The following is a 12,012-nucleotide window of genomic DNA, read 5'->3' on the forward strand; positions in this document are numbered from 1 at the left end:
CTTATCGTCACACTCTTCCTCCTGCGCTTTGTATAAGGAGGCATTGAGTCACTGTCACACTCCCTCTCTCTCTCCCCACTCTTTCTCTCCACTCTCTCTCCTCTCCCTTTCTCTCTCTTTTTCCCTCTTTCCTATTGCACTCTACCCACCGTGCCACCCTAACCTCTCTCTCCCTCTCCCTCTCCCTCTCCCTCCCTCTCCCTCTCTCTCTCTCTCTCTCTCCTCTCTCTCTCTCTCTCTTCTCTCTCTCTCTCTCTCTCTCAAGTTTGACCACTTGACTAGGAGCGACAGTGACTTGGACCATGGAATGGTCAGATGATGGGTGAGGGGCACAGAGGTCACGGCTAGGGGATATACAAGCACAGCTGAGGTTTATGGGCGTGTGTGTGTGTGGGTGCGTTGAGGTGAAGTATATACACTACAAGACCCTACTAGAACGAGTGACATACCCTGTGGTCTCCGGCTACGAGCCACGGGGTACAATTTTGTCCAGCACCTATGGTGACAAACACAAAGATGTATATGCTATTGTATAAGAATCCTCTCCTCTATTAAGGGCCTTTTAATGTGTGTGTGTGTGTGTGTGTGTGTGTGTGTGTGTGTGTGTGTGTGTGTGTGTGTGTGTGTGTGTGTGTGTGTGTGTGTGTGTGCTTGTGTGTTTCTGTGCATGTGTGCATGCATATGTGGATGTGTGCATGCGTGAGCATGCATGTTTGCATGTATGCACGTGTGCAATGTGTGTGTCTGTGTGTGTGTGCTTGGGTGTGCATGCATGCGTGCGTGCGTGAGTGTGTGTGTGTGTGTGTGGGTGTGTGTGAGATGACACACCAAACTGTCCAACAGTCAACAAAGTAGATAGACAGACAGACAGAGATATGAGCCAACTGCATGCTGCACCTGCAATCTGTAACGACACGCATGCTGCTGCATCCCCCCCCCCCCCAGCTCCTATCCCTCCCCGTTCAGGCTGTCTGTGTGTCTGCAGGTGAGTGCCAAAACCCTCTTCCTCATCCTCTCCTCATAAGACCACCCCGGGGACAGCTTCCAAGGGGCTGAGTTGTTCTCACAGCCCAGAAATCTTCATGTGCTGCTTTGAGCTGGTGCAGGACTCATATTAACATCTGCTCTGTGGTGGGGAGCTTTACGCTACAGGGCATGTGAGTAGTAGTGTCGGTTTCGGTACAAGTTGCATCCACTATCATATCATGGTTTGGCTTTACAGGCACACCATTTTTTAGGGCTTCATGTTGAGTTCTTTCAAAGTATGAATTCCCTTTCATTACCTACAATTTAAAATCGTTTTTTAGTTGTCCGGTATTGACCCTTTTCTATTATATAATAATTATTAATAAAAAGCCGCAAACAATAAAAAGCTGCTTTCAGGCTCCAAAACGGTATTAGTTTAGCAGAACAGCGCCCCCTACTGCATAAGAAGTTTACCGGGTGGTCTGTTTCGCTGCGTGTTCCAGGCTCACCTCACTGAGACGCTCCTAACCACAGGCACGGACCGAGACCTTGAACACCCCCCACAGACCCAGCCAAGGCACCCGTTGCCGTGGTAACTGCATAGGAACCTCAATACTGTTAAAAATGGGCGTCCTACTTTTGCACACACATGTTAACATGTGGCCCTACTTGTACGACCCCCTCCCAAGAAAATACATTTCAATAATATATCTTAATAATAAAAATAATATGTACAATCCAATAGCTAAAATTATGCTTCATTTTTCAAATTATGCTAATCTTCTAGCACTACACTGAATGAATGGATTTTAATTCACATTTGTTCTGCCCCACATTCTCTCGCCTTTCTATTCAGTTTCAGACTCAGTGTCTCTCCCTCTCAATTGAAAGCAATTAAATTAATTTAAATTAAATTCAAAATCTCTCTCTCTCTCTCTCTCTCTCTCTCTCTCTCTCTCTCTCTCTCTCTCTCCTCTCTCTCTCTCGGAGGAAGCCGTTCCTGCTAGAGGAAGCGTTGCAGGAGCCCAGAGACACGCGGCTGGGTCCTAACTGGGCCAGTGGAGCCGATGGCCGGAGTGGGGGGCCGGTAGGGAAAGGCTCGCGGCTTGGGTTGCCTCAGGTCACACGGCCGTTCCTCCAGCCACACCAACCTCAGCCTCCCACTATCTCATGAACACACTCCACCCTCCAGTCAGTGAAGGAGCCAAAAGGGTGTGCAAAAGGAATGTGTATTTATGACAGTGGCTGTCTGTGTGTATGTGTTCTTATTGGTGTGTGTGTGTGTGTGTGTGTGTGTGTGTGTGTGTGTGTGTGTGTGTGTGTGTGTGTGTGTGTGTGTGTGTGTGTGTGTGTGTGTGTGTGTGTGTATGGGTGTGGCCCTCTGTCCAGCTTGCCTCCTGAGGCAAGCTGGAGCAGTAGAGGTCAGAGGTCAGATGGGAACCACAGGTCGCGAAAGGCCAGGAAACACACAGACACACACACACACACACACACACACAGACACACACACACACACACACACACACACACACACACACACACACACACACACACACACACACACACACACACACACACACACACACACACACACACACACACACACACACTGCAGATTCCACACATCCATGCAAAATGTTCTTGAACTAGCAGTGAGACAGTTTAGTTCCAAAACCGCACAGTGGTTAACCCTTAGGCTATCACTTAAACTGTCACAACTCCATTGCAAACCGATAAAAAAAAAGATATATAATAATCTTAAAATGCTAAAAAAAAATACATATTTGACTTTATTTGAATAATAATTATGATTACAAAAGGAAACCGTGAGCCGTTAGATGCGGTACATCCCGCTGACTTAAATCCACTTCAGCTCGTGCTGACAGAGGGACTGCTAACCTTTTGTCGAGTCCCTTAGCACCACGACGGACTGTGGAGAAACTGATGTATTAGCACAACGTTTCACCACCTTCAGCTTAGCAGCACTCTCTCCTCGTTCCGTTGGGGGTAAAAAGATAAATAAAGATAATAAAGTGTTCGACTTCACACAATAACAACAAACATTTTGAGCTCGTTATCTTTGGTATAGAAACATATGAGTTTGATTTGTGTACGGTTCAAACCGATGTTTTCCGAATGCCACGGTCACTTAAGGTTGTCTGTAAACTCAGCTGCCAAACCCCAAATCTCTGACGGTTGAGACAAATCCCCTGGCTGTCCCTCCCAGCCCGCCCTGTGCACCATGTGACCGGGGCCCTCTCTACTGTAACAGTGAGATTCTCCGTCTCATGGCTTCCATTGCGGCTCAAAGGAGGATACAGTTTCCTGGGCTTCACTGCACACGAGAAATGGATTTGTGAAACCCTAAACCACGCCTTGCCTTGTGTTTGGCTCTGTGCTGACTGCATGGGTTCCTTCCGACTTAGGTTACAGGAGAAGTCACGTCTTCACAGCTGGCTGCTGTTATTGCGTGTGCTTTTGTGTGTGTGTGTGTGTGTGTGTGTGTGTGTGTGTGTCTGTGTGTGTGTGTGTGTGTGTCTGTGTGTGTGTGTGTGTGTGTGTGCGAGTGCGCGTGTGTGTGTTGAGTGTGTCAGCTGTTTCCAAAAGCTTGTCTTGCCTCGTAGTGACTGAAAAACCCTGGTCTCCGTCACACCCATCCTGCCCCAGTTAGTCAAACGTCACTTGGTTTGGACTCCAAACAGCAGCCCTCCCTTCAGAGCGCAGAGCCCAACCCCAAACTCGCTGTGTTGGTGCAAAGCTGGGTGTAAAGTCCCCGAGGGACGCCCGGCTCTCTTTACTACCGCTTGCTTCCTTGGCCCCTGGCGGTACGTGGGGGCCCCTGGCGGTCCCCTCTGAGTTATTCATTAGGGAGAAGAAGGAGAGAAAAGACGCCATTGTGTATCCAGACGGAGCGCGGCGGTGCCAGCGTGCACGCAGGGGCCCTTTGGAGCCGTCTCGTCTTACATGTTTATGTGTGCTGTGGTCGGCCCCTAGAGGACGAGGAGGATACCATGATGAAGTGTGTGTGTCGGAGTCGGGGATCCTGCTTATGTGTGTCTGATTTATGTCTGTCGTGAAAAAAGACAGAGAGAGAGAGAGAAAGAGAGAGAGAGAGAGAGAGAGAGAGTGAGGGATAGAGCGAGACAGAGACAGAGACAGAGCCAGAGAGAGAGAGAGAGAGAGAGAGAGAGAGAGAGAGCTCATCTCAATGTGCAAGTCTTTCACAAAATAGAGGATATAATTGTGCAAAAGATGAATCCAGCCAAAAACAAACAATACACCCCAGCTATCTTTTGAAGCAAATTGAATAGCCAGGCCAAAAACCCTTTGCACTCACTCAATCCCTCCGTGGATTTCCTGACTTTAGGACAGCTAGACTTAAGGAGGGTTAAAGTGGTTCTGTTTAGAAGACAATTAATTGACACATTGAAAGGTTAACGTGGATCAAGGCTTTTAACGTCCAACCATCAACTGAATGCGTGTGTGAGATAGAGTGCAAGACAAATAGAGGCAGAGATAGAGAAAGCATCAGATGGAGAGAGTGAGGGGGAGAGACGGGAGGAGAAAGAGGAGAGAGAGAGAGAGAGAGAGAGAGGGAGAGAGAGAGAGAGAGAGAGAGAGAGAGAGAGAGAGAGAGAGAGGAGAGAGAGAGAGAGAGAGAGAGAATACACTCTTCATATCTCCTGGCCTGGTTCTGCTGTGTACTCATAATATCCCAGGCACCGCAGCACACATCCATAAGAATAAAACACATTCCTGTCATTACTTCTACCCAGCGCCTGCCGACAGAGCAGTGAGAGCATCACATGAGCTCTGAAGGGATCCGCTCTTACAGCCAATCACAGCCCTTTAATACCTGAGCCTTGCTGCTCTGTTTCATCAGAAGTACGGTTCTCTAGGTCTCGCTGTGATGGTAACTTATTAGTCAGTTCCACTCAGTGGTGGTGATGACTGCACCAAGCACAACCACATGTACCCTGAACTCTGATTTTTCCTGGTAACCAATCATTTTACATTTACAGACTAAATGACTAAATATAATTCATAAATTCATAAACACTCATGGAAACACTGTCTGTGGGCCATGACAAAGGGGCCAATGTTCATCTTCAAGCAACAACTTATTGCTAGATCTCGCAACATTGCAATACATATTGCAAGATCTCTCAGGAAAATATTGCGAGAACTTCCAAACCTCAACTCGGCACGGTGCAAGGGCAGAATGAGGATTGTGCTTTACCCTCTTTATGTGTAAGGCATAGACAAGCCAACAAAGAAACGCTGTCAAAACTCCACAGAACTGGAATCATCGCCCGTTCATACGAACAGGTTAACAATTGGAGTAGAAATAAGTCAAAGGGCATATTTTCTGGCATTTTGCACAGGCTTGGATAAAGGCCAATACATTTTCAGTTCATGCCTTCGCTTTACAAATGAATTGTTCCACAGCTAATCCAAAGGAACAAATTACAAGAGATGCACCCGATGAAACACTGCTTATCTCCCAGCCCTCAACATCTTCTACAAATATAGAGCCAACATTCTAATTGGCTTGCTGTCACCCGAAGCCGAGCCGTGTGATTGGCTGTTTTTTGGTTGATGAGAGGAGCTGGCTCACAGCCTTTATCTCCTGGCTGTGTGTTGTTCTGAGAGGGAGAGACAGAGAACGAGGGAGAGAGATGGAGAGAGAGATGGATGGACGGAGAACGAGAGAGAGTGGGAGAGAAGAGAGAGAGAGAGAAAAAAGAAAGAGAGCAAGAGCAAGAAAGTGGAAGAGACTTGATTGGTGGTTCTCAGTCAGAAGTGGGTCAGTGGGGATATTTCCATACACTCAACACACACACACACACACACACACACACACACACACACACACACACACACACACACACACACACACACACACACAATGCAATATCAAAGAATCACCTCCAGGTGATTATGGTACAACAGTCTTTTCTCCCCTCGTCCCTGTGATTAGTTAGGTTGTCGTTCAGAGAACAGTCCCCAGCTGTTGGGTACTGCAGTATAGAGCCGTCTCATGATGACAGCCTGCCATGGCTGAAGCCAGTGGCACTTGGAGATGTTGTAGTGGAAGAACAACTGGGTCACACACGTAGCGATGACTAACTCTATATCCTGCACATCGACTATATTCTCGAGAGCAGACATTTGAAGCAGCAGCGTAGCATGTACAACCTCTTCTACCCGTTGCGTGCTTGATTGTGCAGCCCTTTTTTGACTTGCTCTTTTTATAAATAAATGTCAATGTCGCATTGACATTTAGTTTTCTTTTACCACACTTTATTTTTGACTGAAAAAAACACAAAATCAGATCTGCCCGACTGGCACAAAGGAGGTCCCTTGGTCTGAGTCGGCTCGCATCCGGCGTCCTCAGCTCAGTGTACTGTGGGCCTCTGAAGTCCTTGAACCGACACTGAATGTGAACACTACCTCAGTTGACCGCAGTCTCCTCTGCTAACATGGAGCTGACATAGAGCTGCCCCGGGGGGCTGAGGAGCTGGGTGTGTTGTGGTTCCCAGCCTGGGAGAGACCGGAGGCGGCTGTAGGGTCTGCAGCGCAGGCTTCAAGAGGAGATGGTGGAGCTTCAGAGAGCTCAGAGCTCCAGGTGGATCTATAACCTACAGTCTAGTGTAGGAGACAGAGCTCCAGGTGGATCTATAACCTACAGTCTAGTGTAGGAGACAGAGCTCCAGGTGGATCTATAACCTACAGTCTAGTGTAGGAGACAGAGCTCCAGGTGGATCTATAACCTACAGTCTAGTGTAGGAGACAGAGATCCCGTTGGATCTATAACCTACAGTCTAGTGTAGGAGACAGAGCTCCAGGTGGATCTATAACCTACAGTCTAGTGTAGGAGACAGAGCTCCAGGTGGATCTATAACCTACAGTCTAGTGTAGGAGACAGAGCTCCAGGTGGATCTATAACCTACAGTCTAGTGTAGGAGACAGAGCTCCAGGTGGATCTATAACCTACAGTCTAGTGTAGGAGACAGAGCTCCAGGTGGATCTATAACCTACAGTCTAGTGTAGGAGACAGAGCTCCAGGTGGATCTATAACCTACAGAGACAGAGCTCCAGGTGGATCTATAACCTACAGTCTAGTGTAGGAGACAGAGCTCCAGGTGGATCTATAACCTACAGTCTAGTGTAGGAGACAGAGATCCCGGTGGATCTATAACCTACAGTCTAGTGTAGGAGACAGAACTCCAGGACGTGCTCGCCTGATCCTCGATTTAGGATTTGCAAATATTATAATGTCATTGTTAAATGCTTGAATAAAAATAAGACATCATCAAGCCCCATGCTGAACATGGCTGTTGCATGTTAGGATGATAGTAAACCATGAGTTCACTGGTTTAGACAACGTGACTTAAAGTGAATCCACGTCCAGGCCATTAAGGAGCAGGGGGGGGGGGGGGGGGGGGGGGTTCTACGCTAAGCATACCTGCAGGTGAGGCTGCAGCTGTTGGGGATCTAACGCAGAACCCTTCAGCTGGGAGCTCAACACCCTCCCCACAACACCCCACTCCTCCCCCTGGTGTGCTCCGCACACGCAGCAGTTATTTACAGCTCGGCTGGTCAGCGTGAGTCATGGCTTGGGTTGGATTTAGCATTTCGTCCTGAAGAACACATTTCACGCGGCGAAACGCTGAATAAAAAGGCGCTGAAACTCACGCTGGCTAGGCTCGTTATTCAAGCACTCACACTAATTGAAAGTGGGTAGGGATTACATCCTGACATTTTAAACAAAACAAAAAGCGAAGAGTGTAGATGTCTGTAAACATTGGTTTAGAATGTCTCTCCTTGTCAAAAGCACGCCCACACTTTGCCACTTAAAGAAAGAGTGAAAATGCTAAACGCTTTGATTTTATAAACAGGGCAAAGAGCACCGAAAGTGGAATGCAGGACGATTGAATTCCAGCAAGAAATGGAAAAAATATCAATGAAAACCCCGCCCCAACAAAATTAATCAACCTCCTTTAATTATCTTTCTCTTGAAATTTGCAATAACAGGACTTTTCTTCATCAAGTGGCCTTAAACTAATCCCCTAATCTGCTTCAGATCTGTCCTTTTTCATTCTACTCCTCCTAAAAGAGGCTAACAGATGTGACAGTTGAGGTTGCACTGAAGTACAGCCGATTAACAGCTGTTCAACCATGCATGACCCCCCCCCACCTCAATACCCCCACCCCCCTAACCACCTTTACAACTGCAAAAAAGTACCCACTGCATCACCTCTCTCTCTCTCTCTCTCTCTCTCTCTCTCTCTCTCTCTCTCTCTCTCTCTCTCTCTCTCTCTCTCTCTCGAAAACTGCAAAACTAGAAAACTGCAAAACTAGAAAACTACCCTAAAACAATACCAAAGTCGACATGACATGATCCAGGAACTCTAACCTGGGTAACTCTACGTCTTTCCTCACCTATTCACCCAACCACAGCCACCACACCACAGCCACCCAGTCACCCATTCACCCAACTAGCTGCCACCCATTCACCCTGCCACCATGCCACCCATTCACCCTGCCACCATGCCACCCATTCACCCTGCCACCAATTCACCCTGCCACCATGCCACCCATTCACCCTGCCACCATGCCACCCATTCACCCTGCCACCATGCCACCCATTCACCCTGCCACCATGCCACCCATTCACCCTGCCACCATGCCACCCATTCACCTATTCACCCAACGACCCAACCACAGCCGCCCAGTGACCCAGCCTCCCTACCGTCCTCGAAGCAGTCCCCCTCCGCCTCTTCCTCCTCGCCCTCGGCCGGCTCCAGGCCGGGCTCCGTGGTGACGGACCTGGACATCCCCGCTGCTCCTCTTCCTCCTCGCCCTGCTGCCCGCGGCAACCTGCCCCCGGGCTGAGCTCCAATCAAAGACGGGGCGTCGGGAGACGGACAGACGGACGGATGCAGAGCCGCAGGGAGAGAGCGGCAGAGAGACACCGCCTGTGGCTGAGAGACGAGGCAGTGGAGGCTCGTGGCTCTGGGCGACCGGTCCTGGCGCTACAGACTCTACCGCCTCACTGGGACTGAGCGCAGCTCCTGCGGTCTGCCCTACGCTCTGTGTGTGTGTGCCTGTGTGCGTGCGTGTGTGTGTATTTATGCCGGAAGACAGATTGCTAAGGGAGGGTGTGAAGTGTGTGCGAGTGAAAGTGTGTGTGTGTGTGTGTGTTTGTGTGTGTGGGTGAGGAGCAGGACTCCAACAGCCCTCTGTGAGTTGAGGCAACAGTGGTGATTTCATAACATCCTGAGTGTGCTGCTCACGGTGGTGCATGAAGTTCCATGCGCATGTGCGCATGGGAGGGTGATGAGTGTGTGTGTGTTTAGGAGAGTATTTGTGTGTGTGGGGGTGTTTATTGTGTATATGTGTGTATGTGTATGTGCGTGTGTGTTTTTGTTTGTGTATACAGTATGTGTGTATGTGTGAGTGTGAGTGTGTTTGTGTGTGTGTATGTGTGTGTGTGTGTGTGTGTGTGTGTGTGTGTGTGTGTGTGTGTGTGTGTGTGTGTGTGTTTGTGTGTGTGGGTGTGTGTGTGTGTCAGACAAAGTGGATGGTGATTAACGGGAATAATTAGCGTCAGTATTTTTCAGCAAAAGAATGTGTGTATGTGTGTGTGAGAGAGTGTGTGTGCATTCATGTGTGTGTTGTGTCTGTGTGATTGTGTGTGCCTGCGTATGTGTTTGTATGTGGTTGCTTGTTTGTGTGTGTGCTTGTGCATTCATGTGTGTTTGTTTGTGTGTGTAAAACAGTGTGAAGCGCAGGGCCAGCCTCAACCTGTCATTTCTCCACAGCCCACTAGCAATCATGGCTGCCCAATGATTGAGGTCTTTCTTCCCCAACTCTTACCTCAACTCAGCGGTGACAGTGAGAGACGTTATCTGATGTTACCTCACTGTGAACTCAGTGAATATGTAAATTATACCATTAAAGACTGGATAAAACATTGAAGAACATCAGTCCCCTGATATTGGATACCATTATATACAAGTAATTCACTGGGAGCATTGCCAATGATGTGGTTAATCTGTGTACGACTGTATCGCTACAACATGAGATGAGTCTTATTTGAACAGTGATCAGCGTGTGCTACAGGTACAGTTTGGTGTGTTCATTCAGTTTGTTTCTTGGCCCCAAATTCAGTTACTGGAAGTGATTGCAAGTTGGTGGCGCATTGCACATTAAGCTCTTTCAAATCAACACACTAATGAGTGAATAAGTCAATGGTATTTCATAACTGTCATTGTCTTCCTTCCTCTTGTAACCGCCTTCCTCCTTCTTATCAAGAAGGGAACTAAACTGAAGGGTTCCTCTTTCTTTCACTTATCTCTCTATGAGGCCTGTTCAGTTTGGACGAGCCGACTGCTTCCCAAAATAGAAATTAGGTCTCAAGTCAATTCATTATCTTTCCTTTTTTTCTTCTACTTGGTCTGCGTCTCCCCTGTCGACACCTCACTCTAAGCCTGGGGGGCGGGGGGGGGGGGGAGAGAGCGGGAGATAAAACTCATTATCATCGTGGCCTGCTCACCTACACAACTACACAATCACAGAGCTGCACTCTGGGTCCAATGTGTGTCCCCAAAGGACCAGGCTGGGTCAAACACACACACATCTCCTGCTGAGTTATTAGTCCTGACGTTTGTTATGTCACGCCAGTCCAAAATAAATCTCAGGAAAGAAAATGGTCTGATACGTGAATCACCTCAGATTAGGTAACATGCGCTGGAGGTTCAGATGCTCCTTAGCAGAGCAGGATAGTGTACCCTACAGTGAAACACCCTTACCTCTGGCTGAGCACACCTTTATCTCCTGCAGAGTTCATGGGGTCCTACTGTAAGCGTGACAACGCATTATGTGCGTTTAGCAGTGGTGAGGTGGGGATGCAGAGCAGATGGAATAAGGGCCAAACTGGAGGTCCTGTGTATCACAACTAGGTAGGGAGATGCTTGGCAGTGACGCGGTCAGGGTTAGGGCTTCCCATTGCTCAGAACGTACGCAGTCTCTTTACTGTAAGATGCTTTGGATACGTCCAAACTGCCTGTATGTATTATGTCATCTGTCTCGCACTCTGAAGAGCAAACCGTTAGTGGTTAGCAGAGCCCGATAGTGTAGTACATCCCACGCACACACACAGACAAGAGGTGATAGGTCACTGCCCACATAATCCTGTAACTATAGCGATGGCTGCAGAAGCAGGCAACTAAAGAGAGAGATGTTGACATATACAATGAGCTATTTCTATTCTGGCAACCAATAAAAGTTTATGTGTAGTGTAAGCTCCTTGGGGATTGAGTTGCCTTTAGCAACTATCACTGTCCAACACGGCACGGTTTAATTATAAACAGTGCGGCGCTCTATATCAATTATACAGGCCTCTCTGGTGCGGCAGAGCAGTTGGTGTTTATGTACACATGGCAGCAGCAGTGTTATTACAGTCATCTAGGGCTTGTGTTCAGAACCCAACGTGGTGCTCACCGGCTCAAGGCTTCATTCCCACACACACACTCCTCAGACAGCATGGATAAGAACAAGCATTAGTCATGCAGACATGTAAACATGCACGCACATGTGCACATGCACACATTAACAGACACAAGTGGGGCCCACCAGCTATGCTTACACCTCCCCCCCCCCCCCACACAAACACACATCTGCTTGTTCTCTAAAACCATGCACTGCACAGAGCTACCAATGTTATACTCACAGCAACAACAGCACATCACAAACTCATATTGTGTCTAATTGCATATCTCAGGTTCTCTGGAGAGTCTCTCTCTCCAGACTACCGCTGGGGTCATGTGGGGGTCTTACCTTGATGCCCTCCTCAGAAGGCTGTGTGCTCTGCTGTAAACCACAGTGGAAGCCCCACACCCCGGGATACACAAACGCATGCCAAAGGGCCATATACGTGCACTAAGGGACACACATACACACACACCCACACACACACACACACACACACTGACATTTGTGCGCACACATTAACACAGCATTGTGCAAACACACCCATCA

General features: G+C 48.3%; 1 protein-coding gene across 1 annotated transcript in view; it reads right to left on the reverse strand.

The window, feature by feature from the left end:
* Positions 1-9,203, reverse strand: part of ripor2 (RHO family interacting cell polarization regulator 2) — a 42,331-nt gene extending 33,128 nt beyond the window's left edge. Inside the window, exon 1 of the mRNA XM_060042975.1 lies at positions 8,723-9,203. Within this exon, the coding sequence (XP_059898958.1) occupies positions 8,723-8,807 (85 nt within the window). The 5' untranslated portion in view covers positions 8,808-9,203. The remainder of the gene's footprint in view (positions 1-8,722) is intronic.
* Between the last annotated feature and the right edge of the window lie 2,809 nt (positions 9,204-12,012).

Source organism: Gadus macrocephalus, chromosome 22, assembly GCF_031168955.1.
Source record: "Gadus macrocephalus chromosome 22, ASM3116895v1".
Lineage (NCBI taxonomy): Eukaryota > Metazoa > Chordata > Actinopteri > Gadiformes > Gadidae > Gadus > Gadus macrocephalus.